This window comes from Oryzias latipes, chromosome 14 (genome assembly GCF_002234675.1).
Source record: "Oryzias latipes chromosome 14, ASM223467v1".
Lineage (NCBI taxonomy): Eukaryota > Metazoa > Chordata > Actinopteri > Beloniformes > Adrianichthyidae > Oryzias > Oryzias latipes.
In genome coordinates, this window is record NC_019872.2 from 16,440,818 (window position 1) to 16,456,436 (window position 15,619).

The 15,619-nt window shown below is 37.0% G+C and overlaps 1 protein-coding gene across 2 annotated transcripts in view; it reads left to right on the forward strand.

Annotated features, from left to right (window-relative positions):
- Positions 1-729: 729 nt before the first annotated feature.
- LOC101170697 (nectin-3-like protein) overlaps positions 730-15,619 on the forward strand; it is a 30,996-nt gene continuing 16,106 nt past the window's right edge. The window contains exons 1-5 of one of the 2 annotated variants that reach the window (XM_020708970.2): positions 730-940; positions 10,395-10,742; positions 10,944-11,243; positions 11,821-11,938; positions 12,501-12,652. In XM_020708970.2, the coding sequence (XP_020564629.1) occupies positions 754-940; positions 10,395-10,742; positions 10,944-11,243; positions 11,821-11,938; positions 12,501-12,652 (1,105 nt within the window). In that variant the 5' untranslated portion in view covers positions 730-753. The remainder of the gene's footprint in view (positions 941-10,394; positions 10,743-10,943; positions 11,244-11,820; positions 11,939-12,500; positions 12,653-15,619) is intronic. The other variant, XM_011483629.3, reaches the window with a different exon arrangement.

The window sequence follows — 15,619 nt, forward strand, 5'->3', positions numbered from 1 at the left end:
AATACTCTGCACATTAAAGTGAGGCCAACTGCTTGATATCTCACTAATAAAAGCAATATGTAATTTATTGGAAGTAGAGCTATAAAGAAGTGTAAAATAACTAAATACAAAAAATCTATTTTTTTTTTCACTGTTTAAAGTTACACTAATGTAGATCACATATCAACTGCAATGAAAAATTTAAAAAAATACCAATTACATAATGCAAACTATTTTATTTCATCTTTAATTTAGTAATTTTGCAAATTTGGTTAATTGTAAAAGTTTATGTATCCTGCATGTCACATCAACCTAAAAAAAAATAGATAATTACATTTTCTAGTCATTTTAAGCAGCACAAAATGACTGTGCCAAGCAGTAAAGGGTAATAAATCTTTATATACGTTGGTTTCGTCTACCTAAAACTTTACTAAATTAATGAATGATTGATTCCATTTTCAACAAATTGCATTAAATTGTACTTTCCTTAATATCAAAAAATGCTGGTAGAAATAAAAAAAGATAAAATAGTCAAACATTTTTCAGTTGTTAAATGTGGAATTTCACGGAGAAAACGGTGATGCCACACAATAAAAAAGAGGAGTGATTTGATAAATCAATACATGTCGAGTTATCAACAAAGATGACGTAATGTGCATTCAAATGGATCCTTCCTATCTGTGGGGGGGGGTTTACGTGGAACCGTGACTGGAGTCCCTTGCTTCCGTTGTCAGGTGTGCTCCCCTGCTCCCCGCTCTGGGATGGGGTGATGGTATGGTCCACTTGCAGTTCGGAGTTGTTGCTGAGGAGGTTCCACTGTTCGGCGGCACTGTTCAGAGTCGCGTGCGGTTGGGAGAGCATGAAACTGTACCAATTTTGAAAATGGTACCGACTTCATTTCAGAGTTACCTTGGGCAGCGCTGGAGGGTTGCGATTTGTCTCATTTTCTACGTTGCTTCAGGTGAGTATAAATGGATGAACGTTTCTTTTTATTTCTTAAATTATAATTTGTTTTCCATAATGAACGTTTCACAGAAGTTTGTGAGGAAAGCCGACGTTTTTTTTTCGCCCCTTAGAAAGCTCTGCTCTCACGATAAGCTGGCTTTGAGATACGTCAAGTGTTTTTTTTTCTTCTTCTTTAGGTTATAGTTTTGTAAATATTTCAAACTTTGAAACAAGTTCGATTCTGCAGCCTTGAAGAAGCGGTCGGCCCGTGCCACCTCCACGGCTGTTGATATGACCCCAGGCAGTGGATAAAACCCCAATCTCAGTCAATGATCCCTCATCACCCGAGCTAACTCTGTCTCGTGCTGCCGTTCGTGTGGCAGACGGAAAAGCTTCAGATATATTTATCAGAGAAACGTGACTGCTCGTGAAGGAATGCGCTGCTGTTGTGTGTCACGCCACCTGCTTTTGGGGGGAAAAGTGTTGAGGAACCCCCAGAATCGTGTCACCATAGATGATCATTGTAAGGCAGCTTCCTCCTCATTGATTGAGAGAAGGGTCTCACATGTCTGGTGTGCAGCCTGAGCTCATAATGGTTGAATTAGAGTTGACCAACACTTGCCAAAAATTTGCCAACTTTCCCCCAGTGGAGTGGTGCCCCTATGAAGACCTCCAAAATAAAAGCTTCTCTGATTGTCCAAACTTTGCCATCAGCTGTACAATTCTCCTTCCTGGTGTCCTACGGAATTTCTGTGCAATCTGATTGACAAACAAACAAGATCTTTTAAAATTGTATGCCACTGTGGGTTCTTATCAAAGGTAAAATAAAATCTCACCAGGAGCATACATTTTGAAGTACAGATGTCTGCAGCCTTCAACATTTTAAGAGCCATGTGGCTCAGCTTCTCACTGACCACAACCCAATAGGAGCGACAAATTCTCAGGGTGTATTCAGACTGGACACATTTGGTTCGCTTTAAATGAACCAGAGTTTGTTTTTCCCGATATTTTGTAACAAATTTTTCCGTCTGAAGACACCCAAGTAGACCCTGGTTTGGGACCAGGAACCGCTCTTGGACTTATGTTTGGAGGTGGTCTTGGTTCGTTTCCAATTGGACTGAGCTTTGGTTCTTTCTTAGATTCCTCCGTCCGCAACATGGAACCACTGAACCAAACGGTCTTACATGCTTTTTTTGTGTTTTGTTATGCGGTGTGTGCTGCGATGACGTAATCCTAAAAGCAGCCTATACTTTCATACCCGATGTCTCCTAATCACTGCAGTTGCTAGCATCCTCTGAGTTAAAGAACAGATGGCAGATCTATCTCCTTGCCAGTAACCGCTTGCAGCATGCCTCCGCCGTACCAAAGTAACATGTAAAAAGTTTGTTCCCGACTTTCAAAGCTGGTAATTGAAATATAAAGTTTTAATAAGTTAACGGCCCGATAAGGATTGTAAAGCCCCGCACGTCTGTCCTTCTCTTATTGTTTTGACCCATCCTTGTAGTTCGTGCCCAACGACTGAAGAGATCTTTAGTCACGTGGTTTTGTTTACTAGCTTTGGTTGGTAACAGAATGGGCCGCTTGATGGCAGTCTAAATACAGACCAATCGCAAGGACTCGATTCTGAACAAATAAGCAAACTCTATCCAGAACAAAGGATTTGTCCATTCTCAATAGACCCGTACTTTATAAAATTACGACACTGCTTTGTTGGTATTGTTACTAATTTTATAAATATAAAAAAACTACAGTTTTTTGGTAATGATTATGAACATAAATAGAAAATAGCATATTTTTTGAAATATTAAATTGGTCATATTTTTTTAACAGAGCTTTGCGTGACTTTATTTTGAAATGGAAGACACTGTAGGAGGAGGTAATGTATTGTCGGCATCCATTCATTTGTAAATCTAACTAAACACAATTAAACCAGAGTCAATTTTTGTCAGAACTGGACAGAAGCGATCCGTACTGTGCTCCAACTGTGAATTATTATTATTATTATTATTATTATTATTATTATTATTATTATTATTATTATTATTATTATTATTATTATTATTTAGAAAGCCAATATAGAGAGCCACATGCAGCTCCAGAGCCTCAGGTTGCAGACCTTAGTTTAAGTAGAACATCTAAATCGCATCAAATTAAAACTTCCTATTGGCTATTTGGCTCTTTATATCCAAAAGTCTTTATACTGTTTGCTCTTTTATTACAAGATTGACTTAAGTGTGAAGCAGTTTGTTGCCATAATAGTTGTGTCATTATGTATTAGTGCAAGTACGAGTGGTAAGTGTCTTCTACATCCCTGCATGTGTGTAGACTTTTTATCCCAACTGTGATGCTGCAATAAACATTTTTGCCTTCACACAGGATGCCATTCTAAAATGCTTTTGTTGTCTGCTACATTTTAACCCAAATTATTGCAGATTTCGTAACTATTGGGTAAAACTTTATCATCATGAGGTAGGTTGAAATGTTCTTTTTCTCTAAAAAAAAATGAACACATTTTTTTTTCTGTTTTTTGAAAGGGTCTGACAGGTGAATTTTATGAGTTAATACTTATTTGTGGTGTTCAACTCTTTAAGAAACCCACCTTTAAGAAAGAAAAAAGTTCTGCAAACTCATTTGAATATTTTTGTTTTTGTATACTTATAATAGAACGTTTTATTTCATTTTAAATCACTGCATTCAAAATGGATTCTTACAATATGAATAGAACACATCAATTACACCTTACTAAGTTCCTAAATTGTGCAGATATTTGAGGAAAATAAGCAAGACTATTGTACTTGAAGAGCAAATGGAACACTGGGTGATTTCAGCATATTCTAACCAAAAGTAACTTGCGGCATTGATTGTTACCCTGTAATTGCTCAAGGCAAAGCTGCATTAATCCTCCTCCTATTCCACAATCATGTTCTTTAGACTTTGGTTCATGGTGTTCCCAGGGTAAATGATGGCTGTTCTGGAACTCAAATCTTTAATTTTAGCTTATTTTGAGAAAGAAGACTGTGATCTGCAAAGATGCATGCCTTAAAATGAAGAAGAGCTGCAGAATGAATGTGAGTGTTGGAAATCCAAGTTGATGAGTTTTACAGAGTCAACAGTCGGGAAAAGACGGCCCACATTCATGGTTTGGCTCTAAAGCGTTGTGTTGCTCGTTAGTTTGCTGCATTTAGACATCATTCAGTCAGCTGTTAATAAGGGTTGGTGGACTACTTTGTAAACAAGGACTACATTGACAAGTGGGTTTTTGCTTGCATCCACAAAAGGCCTGCACAACATTTGGAAAACATGGGAGATTGAAGTCATTAAACTACTGAAAGGTTAGAGTGAAAGCCAGTAATTTGTTTCTAATTTTCTCCACTTTAAGTATGCTGCTTGCTCCAAATTACAGACTAAGCTTAACCTATATCAAGACCAAATATTTTAGTAGGTAATATGCAAAAGTGATGCAAAAGTGTATTTTCACTTTGGTTATCACTTCTTTATGGCTTCTGTTTAAACTTTGTGGAAAGAGAATCAGAAGAATAACCTTGATATCCAGTTAGCATTCTCTTTTATTCAGAAGTTTGAAGTCTCAACAAGAATGACCACAATATTATTCCATTTTTTTCATGACAAAGCACACCATTGTGGTGAAAGACTGAACGTTTGGATTTCTACTTCAGCTACGCACAGACTAAACAACACAGATCTTTTACCATCATAGATGAACAAATTCTAATAGCCTGCAGCATTTTCAGGGATTTATTAGAATGTTTTTCTCGGCGGACAGTTTTTATCTAGTTTCATTTTATTATTTTTTTGTTCTTTCTGAAGATCCACTCCGATTAAAATCATGATTTTGGTGTTTTTAACATTTTCTTGCGGCATATTTCTCATGTTGGAGTACATGTATAAAGAAGATTCAAATTGCATTTCTGAGTATTTCTTAATTCAAATCGCTGTGAATCGGGAGCAGATGAAAAAATGTCATTGCAAAAGCTTGTAGCTGCAACATAAGCTGCCATGGCAAGCCACAAGCTCCCTACTCCGCTCCATTCTGATGCATCTACTTGTAGACGATTAGATGCATGTACGTCTTGATTTTTCTCATTTAAGCTGGTATCTGACTCAAAAATGTACAGCTGGATAGCTCCAATATTGCTCACCATTTTTGTTGCAGCAGTAATGTTAGGTTGAGGGTGTTATGGGCTGTAAACTAGAGGGAGAGCGTGTAAACCGAGGGATGATGGGAAATGAGGAAGGCTCAACAGTCGGTTACCTTGGAGGCAAATTTTTAATGAACTACTTTTTGGTAAGGATGACTAGGTGGGCATCCAAACTATATTCTTGGGTAAAATGTAGCTGAAAGCTTTTTTATTTATATATGAATACAAACAAATTTTTATAGATGTGTATAAATTTAGCGAATGTTTAATATAAATTATATTTGGCCTACCCTTGAAGTTTGAACTTGATAGTAAAAAAATTAAAAAAGACTTGTAACTAGCCTTGACCTTTTGACATAGCTTTTTAATAGTAATATTGTAAAAAGGTTTATGTTGTCCAACTTTTTTGCTAAATTACATCTAATATGGTCTTTTTACCTTCTTTCTTTAACCAGTTAACATCTGAATCCTGCTAGTTCGCATCCTCACTCGTGATAGACTGCTTTTTGTAATGTATTTCTAACTTTTCCCACAAACATTCTTCTGGAAATCAGCTGCCATTTGTTTTTTAGGGGCTCTGTAAACCTATTCATGTTGTTTTGTTCATTTCTAACATGGAAAACATCCACTTATAATGCTTCGTCTTAACAGCAGTGTCACTCAAACTGTAAGGTTTTATTGTTGGGGAATTCTCTTTCTACACCTTTTCAGACTGATGGACTTTGAGCAACTTAAATATGTAAACAAAAAACATATACAATCCTAATTGGATAAACACTGTTTACTAAACAGTTGGCGCTGTGTTAAACTATTCAATCTCGGATTAATTTTCTCTTTGAAACTTCAGTCCCATTGCAAATTTCCAAGCAGAACAGATGCAGCTCCTGGTCCAGGAACTGCTGCTGCCCTGACTGCCCCATCCCACGATGGAACATGTTCTGACCATGTTCTTTTTTAATGGGATCTGCAACATCACTCACCTTCCTTTCAGTTTCAGTTGACTGCACAGACTTGTGTGACAGCTGCTTTTCGTCTCCCTCATTCCAACACCATAACTGTTCATAACTTGGATTTCCACCTTTAGCAGACGCAAACAATCCCCCTGCAAAACTCATGTACTGACACACTTCCTGCCTCATAAATGGTGCAGGTTATGGTAATATTGAGAAAGTGCTTTGTGTTCTATGTGTCCTTGATGCGAGAATACATATAATCTGCTTTCCAATGTGTCTGTGAAACAAAAAACTAAGATGACAATTGCTATTGAAGTTTTTTGTCTAACATTATTCAAAAATACTGTATTGATTTTGGACTTTCTGGGATAAAAAAAAAAAAGAATTACTTCTACATCAAGAGAAGCAGCATCTAACATCTGATGCAGTAGATGTTGCCCTTCTTCTCATCAGTCTTTTTTACTTCCAGCTGGAGAAAATTAGGCCAAAGTTATGTAAGGCTGCTGTCATGTCACCAATAAAAAATTCAGTTGCTTTACCTCTTCCATTGCACAGTCAGTGCAGGAGTTGCTACTGTCCTCTTGCCCTTATGCGGCTCCAATCCCATCCATTCAAAAAAAGCTGTTAGGAAAAAAAAGACTTTTTTTTTTCATATGTGGGTCACATATGACCGTTTCGGCAAAGTATGATCAATTCACGCAAATGTGACGCCAAAACACACACTTTTACTGATTAATGTGTTCAGCACAATATATTTATGCAATATACATTTAAATCCATGTCAACATCCCTGCTCTGGCAAAATTGACTTGATGGAGGCTCTTCAACATGATAACGTCATAACTTGTTCCGTTTAGGCCCCTTATTGTATTACTGCTTGCTTCGAGTCTTTTGTGTGGAGAAACCTTGCTCCGTGTGTGTGTGTTTTGTGTTTTTTCTTTTTGGTTCACACTATTGGCCCCTAAAATAACCTTTTTCTGCTTCTCATGACAAAATCTTAAACATATTTGCACTGCAGATGGACAAAAATGATTGCTCTTTTCATTTAAATTTTAGTATTTTGTGACACCAGAGGATCAGGTTGTGGCACAATTGTGGCTTGTTTGATGTTTTTTTGCCAAGTAGCACGTTTTCCCAAGTAAGACTATTATAATCTGCTTTCTCTTTTACATTCTGCCCATATTTGACCATTTAGAACCTTTTTGCTTTTTTTTAAACCTCTATTCCAATTAGTTAGAATATCAATTATTGTTGTGTTATTAACAGACTGTTTATAAGAACTGGACTGAGTATGATGGAATCCACAGAAAGTGACTTGCTTCCAGCTCCAATGAAATGAAGTCAATTCAATCGCCATTATATGGACCCCGCCATGTCGGAGCAAGTTTGTTTAGTTTCTTGGCATACTAACCAAGATCAATCATTAGTTGCCTCAAAAAGAGGTTGAAGATGGCTTTCTTTGCAAGTTAGTGATTGACTAATGTTCAGCTTTAGGCTTGGAAACTAAAATCCAAACTGGTGGAGGACTCCTCTGACTCCTCATAACAGAACATGAACTTGTTTATGAAGTTTTACCACGTCTTCAACTCCGTCACTTTATTTAAAAAGCTGTCTTTTCCTTTGCAGAGCGTTTATTGTCAAGAGTGTGCATGAATAATGTATGCAACATTAAAACTGATTGAATACAAAGGCATTAGGCGGACGGTACCATATTGTTGGATAATTCTAAGCCACTTTGACATGTTCTTCATCCAGCAGAATAGTCATTTATTATCTTTACCATGTCCCTGTCTATCTCAGGCCCTGGTTTTTAATTTAGTTGATCTTTCAAATTTTGATTTGAATAAATAAATAAAGTTCCTTTGACTATACCACATTATCTTAATTTGAAATAATTTATGGTTTGTGATGAACCACGCATCTTTGCTGCTGACTTTTTACGTGTTAGAAAATGATATTTAATGATATTTAACTCTGGATATTTATGTATTTTGAAGCCTTTTCTATGATGGCTGAAATGATCAAGTAAACGTTTTAAGTTTTAGTTTATTTGTATTTTTACATTCTGAAATGTGCATTTACTCCCAAATTTGGTAAAAGCCAAGTTTTATTGTTTTAATTCTGCTTAGTAGCAGCCTCCTGCATAGTGGACTGCTTTTTATTTAACATGGATAATGTTCAGAAAAAGTATATTTTGCACCAATTTAGACCATTCAGCGGGTTATGGTTATGATCAGCTGCCATTTGCTCTTGTTTGTCTGTCTGTAGGCCCAGCTTTGGTGTTTACTCAGTCTTAACATGGAGAAAATAGTCATAAATTCCAATCATAATGCAAAATAACGGTCTTATGATCTGATCATTTGCTTCATGAGAATTAAATTGAGTGAAACCAAACAAACTCGAGCATTTTCACCAAAGCTGTCTATATTTCAGCCAAAATGGCAAAAAAAAAAAAGGATGATATTAGTGTCTCATAATTTTTGGGACAGAGAAATTTCCACTCTCTGAGCCAATTCTTTAAGGACATGGCCTTTTTAAAGGGAGACAAAGCTGTTTTTGGCAAAACAACAATAGAATATTTGGAATTGTTTGGCAAGCAGTGCTGCAAATTTTGTCGTGTTCTTCTGTCCTCCTGGCAGCTTGTTCTAATTAGTGATTTAGTCAAAAGCTTTGACTATTTTTTTTTCTACTTACACCACATATTTTGTGCTTTCTCTGCACTGCAATCCAGCATTTTCTCTTGCTGTCTTTTTTTTCCAGACTCTTCCCTCTCCTCATCCTCAGCCTTCTTTTCTTCTCCCAGCAATGATGTCATCTTCTTCCCATTAGCATATCACTTTCTTTTTTTCTTCCTCTTCTTCTGATTCCAGCCTGTTCCCTTCATATCACTTCAACTTTTTTCGGCAAATCACTGAGCGCTCGCTTTTTAGACATGCCACATTTCTGACAGTGCAAGTTACAGAGAGCATCAGTCAGTTATATTTGGACAGAAGTCTGCTCATAATTTCTAAATTCAGATCAGTGGGATTCAACTTTATTCCTTCATGGAGAACACCAAGTCCCTCAGTAAAGCATTTATTCCATGGCCTCATTTAGCAGGATAGGAGTTTGATTTCAGACATCAGATGAAGCTGAACTTTATAGTAATGAAACAGATTTTCAGCTAACATTAGATGGCCCATTTTTCACCAAAAAATTGGATCATATGCTTTAGATTTTAGGAGCCATAGTAGATTTTGGAATAAGTTGACAAACAGTTTTTAGTGTTTTGCCTTCATAGCACATTAAGATGTATTAAAACATGTATTTCATCTTAATGATAAATGCAGGAAAGATCCAGGTCCTGAGGGACAGCCTGTTCACGCTCCAGCAGGATCACATTTCTACAGAGGAACTGCTCAGAACAACCACAGTGGAACAACAGAACACTGGTGGACGTCTGCTCCACTCTGCTTTAATCCTGCCAGTAAAAGGACTTGAACCAGCATCCATGTCACTCCTCATTAAGAGTATTTTTTTGTGGCTGATTTTTCTCTAATGAATTATGATGCTCTATTATTTTAAATGAAGTTATTTTCAAGTTGCTTGCTGAGTTTTACAAAAGTAGGGATTATGTGAGAACCTTTTAATGCATCTTTGTTAATTAAACCTGCTATTTTCATCTAGTGAACAACCTAAAAAAGTTGAATTTATACAGTAGTCTTGCGTTTATCGTGAAAATTGCGTTCTAAAAAAACTCACAATAGGTGAAATCTGCAAAGTAGATTCACAAATGTTTTAAGGCTGGAAAACTCCTCACTGCACACATTACACACTTTTCTCTGACAGAGATGAACGTTTTCATCCTTTTCTCTCTTTTAAACTCCTAAAGTTCAAACCTTGGTAGAAAAATAAATCTAGTAATATAGAATGAAAACAAAGATTTAAACGATAAAAGATTTATCTAAATTTGGTGAGCATTCTGTACAGGAGACGAAGCACAGAGGACATTGATTGATGAGGTCAAGAGCCAATTAGGATGCAGAACACAATGCGCTGTAAAAAAAAAAAGTATGCAAAATTGCACTGAGAAAAAAAACAGATTTAGCGAGACCATGAAAAGTTAACTGCGATGTTGTGAGGGACTATAGTACATTGTCAAATTATTACTTTATTATCACTTTCACTGATAAAAAGTCTGGTGTTGCTTCCTTCATGAACCTGGACTACACATTATTGTATTAATTTTGCAAACTGCTAATTACTGTTTTCAGCCTAATCAGCAGGTTGTCAGAGTGGTTGTTAAACTTTTTAAACTTGATTGCACTATCATTGTCGGCGAAGGCAAACATATTTTTCTATGTGTGTGTCTTAACAGGTGCTTGGTGCAGTCAGGTGGTGGTTCCTCCGCGGGTGAGCGCTGTTCTGGGAAAGAACGTCACGTTAGAGTGCCGGGTGGAGGTTGGCAAAAACCTGACTCTTACTCAGAGTTCCTGGGAGCGCCGTCTGCCTTCAGGCTCCGCCACAGTGGCTGTGTACAACCCAGAGTTTGGCACCTCCATCCCCCCAGAATATATTAACCGCCTGTATTTTCGCTCACCTACCTCTCACGATGCCACCATTGTCCTGAAAAACGTAGGCTTTTCTGATGTCGGAATCTATACCTGTAAGGTCGCTACATTTCCTCTGGGGAACACTCAAGCTTCTACTACGGTCAATGTACTTGGTAAGTATGTGCCTACCTAAATAAACTTTTAACTATTGAAATCATCTCAGGAAATTCCAGCTACAAACAAATGAGGTGTTTTTTTTTTTTTTAAACTAATCAACTATGAGAAAAAAGTTACACTTTTTGACTTCATTAAATTACTTCAGAAGATGAAAAGTGTTTTAGCAATGATTCTTTTTCCTGATCTGTCAATAACAGTGGAGCCAAAGGTCTATGTGTCTGCTGGTTCATCCGCCCTGATTGATGGCGGCAATGAGACGGTGGTGGCCACCTGCATCGCAGAGCGAGCTCGACCCCCCGCCGAGGTGTCTTGGGAGTCTAACCTGTTCGGCCAATCAGAAGTACAGTTGTTTGATGACGTCAATGGCACAACCAGCACACAAGTACGCTACATCTGGCAGCCCACACGCCACGTCCGGGGCAACACACTGACTTGTGTGGTCCGTCACCCAGCCTTGCAGAATGACTTCAGGATACCTTACCAGCTCAATGTTCAGTGTAGGTGCCTCCTTACTGCACAGACTTTTGATTCAAAATTGGGTTTCTTTTATTATTATTTCACAGTTTCAGCTAGAACTTCTCATAGAAGCATTTTGAATTAATAAAACAATAAGTGTTTTATATTCAAAGGTTGTTTCAGGTTTTCTTTGATTGAAATCCACAGTGTCTCACAAACAGCAACATTTTTTTTGAAGATTTATAAGCTATTGCTGATTTTAAATGCAAAAAATGAGTTTCTCCTAGTGTGCACTCTCTAATAACCTCACCTTAAGGTTTTGCCTAATTTCATTTGCTTTTCCACATACTTTAAAACCCAAATGTTCTCAGTTGAGAAACTGTTCATATTTGGAGTTTACAGATTTATACAAACATTAATCTCAACTGTAATCCCATTTTATGGGTAGTTTAGATGCATTTAGTTCAAAGATTTGTTATAAACTGAACTAAGACATTGAGTATTAAAAAAATCTACAAACATATTCCATCAACTAAACACTCTTAGTATTGTTCAAAATATCCTCCATCACCTAAATAATTAGATTTTCTCACTTGGTGGTTGTTGTCTGTGTTGCAGTTGCTCCTGATATATCAGTTGTGGGGTACGATGGAGACTGGTACGTGGGCCGTGAAAAGGTACAGATGGCTTGCAAAGCCAACGCAAACCCGCCGGTGCATCACTTCAGATGGATCAGGTTTGTGTCTGTTTAATGCAGCTTTCATTTATCTGTGAAAATGTCTCAAATTAAAGAACATTGGTTGAATGTCTGATGGCATCCAGAATCAATAAGAGAAATTTTTACAAAAAAAGTGTTCAAACTTGGCATGGAAGTTCTCATTAAGTTTTTGCTCCTAAATATGACATTATTTTAAAGGAAAACAAAGAGAAAAAGCAGATTTAAAGCTAAACTAAGTTTGACAATTTATGTTACGGCCCAACTAAAGGTCACAGTCTTGTATTTTCTTTGATGGTTCTATTTTTGTCTGCCACCTATTCTAGATGAATTGTTTAATTTATGCTTTGGGATTTTTTACCGTCTAATAATGCAGAACTAACAAGAAACAAAGAAGCTTTTAATTGCAGAAATCACATAATAAATGCACAATTTCTAGAGCAAAAACAGAAGAAAATTAACGCATTTGTTGTATAAATTAGTTGATTATTATCAGAAGTCGTGGATGTTTTTTTTAAAAATGGCAAAACATGTGTTGCCTGCATGCCTCTGGTTATTAAACGCTGTCTTTTGTGTGCCCCAGACTGGACGGTGAAATGCCACAGGGTGTGGAAATAATGAACAGCACTCTGCTCTTCCTGCGGCCCCTCCAGCGAAATGACTCCGGAGTCTACAGATGTGAGGTTGCCAATGACATCAGCCTCCGCAGTCGAGATGTTCGCATTCTCATTCAAGGTGAGCGGGGTGTATTCATGTCGGCACACCGCTGATCCCGGTTCCTCCCTTAGGATGCACTCTGTCTGCATGCGCGTCACAAAGGGCACCAGCCTGTGGCATTGTTCGTCATGCTGAAATGTGACACTGTATCACTCTCATCCACTGTGGACACGCTGACCCATGGTACAATGTTGTGGTGCTGATGTTGGAGTTGGTCTCAACCGCATGCTTTTGTTAGCTTTGATGAACACGAGGCATCCAGATGTTTTAACAAGGAGTTCCTGGTCTGAACAGCGGCCAAAACTGAAGGAATCTCGACAGCACAATGCACTGCCTCTGCTCTCCTGCCAGCTTGGTGTCTTTATGTGTCTGCTGTCTTTGATCTAAACTATGAGCATGCTCCTCTGGTTACACACAATCTTTTTTATTTTATTTTTTAGCCTGTGGAAACTTGTTCTCCAGTGAAGTTTGGATGATTATGGGATACATTTTTCTTGCCTTCTTTTTGCTTTTCTTTTATTCTTGCACGTGTCATGCAGTAAGAGGCAAAAGCCTGCAGCCTCACTCTGAGATGATGTCTCAGATTCATAAAACATTAACTAGTCCTTTTCAACTCCTATTTATTATTTATCATCCCCATTTCATTTTCCTTTGAGAGGAGCTGTATGTGTGTGCATGAGCTTACATACATTTGCGTGCTCTTCATTGTATTGTGTTGTGGATACGTCCGTTTCCTGCCTTTCCCTGCCTTAGTGTTGTGCAGTTAAGACTTGTGGGCTACAAAGCTCTGTGTTTGTTTCTGATCTCTAAGTGGTGAATCTTTGCCCTCTATGTGGCCCAGCTCTCAAGTCAAAGTAGCGGTGTACTTTTGCTGCTCCATTAACGGGTTTTTGATGCAGAAATTTTCCACAACAATAATGATGATCATTGTCCCCGGCCTGTCTGCATGTGGGAATAAACCACTAAACTCTTTCCCATTTCACAGTTCGTGTTTTCTTTGTGATGCTGCAGGAAGCAAACGGTGATGGCTCCTGAAAAGACATACCGGTACTTGCATTTGTTAGAGTGGAAATCAGTGCGTTAGGAAGAATATGAAAGGATTACAGCAGAGCCATTTAAAGTCTTAAAGATTTTATCAAAACCTGCTTGTCAGGTCCCAGTGGTTATTGTTGTTTCTAAGTTGAGTTTCAGAAATCCTGTTCATAAATCTTTGATTTTCCCTGAAGCCTTTGGTTGGTTCTCATTCTGCCCTAAATTCTGACAGGCATTTGTGTTTAAAGTCTGCTGATGACAGCAATAAAACCAAAAATTCTTAAGTCAGTCTGTAAACAATGATGTTTATAAGCTTGGAACCAGTCCAGAATAATGGATTTTTTTACCACTTATTTCATTAAAAATATATATACCGGTATATATTAATAACAGAAAATAAACCAATTCCTAAGTATTTTATACAAAAAAAAAATAGATAAATTGAATAAAACTGTCAACTGTTTCTCGTCCTAGTCGGTCAGAATTACATGGAAAAGTAAAGTCCATTTTAAATAATATAGAAGGGAAACTTAACAGCATTGGTTTGTTTTTAATTTTTCTATTTGTTTTTCTCCAAAAATGCAAAATAATAACTTAGGACTGACGGGGGGACAGGGAAGCAAGATTTAAATAATTGAACAAAGACAAAACAAATAAAATAAACAAAATATTGCTAAAAACTGATAAAACTGCACACGAAACTATTAATACAATTATTTCCCTATATAGTCAAATACCAATGCTCACCATTTAATCAAAATCTCATTGAGTTAATACAGAAGGGTTCTATTTTTTTTACATTTAGGGCCCTCCATCTAAAATAAAACAATAATTTAACAACTGACTAGCTAAACTGCTTAACTTAAACACACCTACCCCCACTAGTTGATTGATTGACTGATTGATTGATTGAAAAATTAAGATAGATCTTTATATCTGACGGCTAGGAAATAATTTGACATGAATTCCTCTTCTACACTGCACAAATGCTTTCCAAATGTTTTCAGAAGTGCTACTTTCAGTTTCTTCTTAATTATTCTGATCATGGGAAAAATACACTGCATTTCCAAATGAATTATACGTCTGCAAAACCCAATTTTAACTGAGTAAATGTATCAAAACAAAACTTTGTCTGGAAACAGGTTGAGTACCTGAGTCAATAACCAGGCTGTTCTGACAGCAAGATTTAATTTGCATATTCACTAATACAGTAATCCTTATAATTCCAGGATTTCTTGCACTCAAAAACATGGACTGTATGAAACAAAGGGCCAATTTTTATCCCTCTAAGAATATTTAGGATTTGTTGAAAAAGAAATTCCCTAAGCTGCACTGCTTGACTTTAGACAAAAAAGTACAACATTATGTGCGCAAAGTAAGTCAGAGGTGTTCGTTTAACTAAGTCAACGCAAGGATTTTTTGTCAATGAACATAGAATGTAATGGTATACATTTATAACAAATGTCAATGTTTTTTATCTTAATTTATGCTGTTTTGTCTGCTCTACATACCTGACTAAAACCACAACCACTCTCTGCAGCGCCTAATAAACACTTCATGAACAGGAGCAGAAATGGATTTAAAATGTCCAGCATAGATCTTCAAGGAAATGAAATGGTATTAACTAACGTAAAGTTCACAGCTATCCCTCCTCTGTGCTTTATTTATTTATTTTCTTAACATATAAGATCACAAAAAATGCCGAATTCAGAAATATTCTAGGATTGTTTAGGCATAAATTGCATCTGTTGGCATGTGGTTAAACAGGCTTGTCGTCATATTTTAATAACATTAGAGATTCAAATGACATATATAAACATAGCTCAAGCATGGACATATTGTTGCACACAGCTCAGGGAAGGGTTTCTTAAAAAGCAAGTCCATATGTATTAGTTAAGTGTTGATGCAGCTTAACAAAAAAATAAATAAAATAAAACGATGGCATGAGAAAAC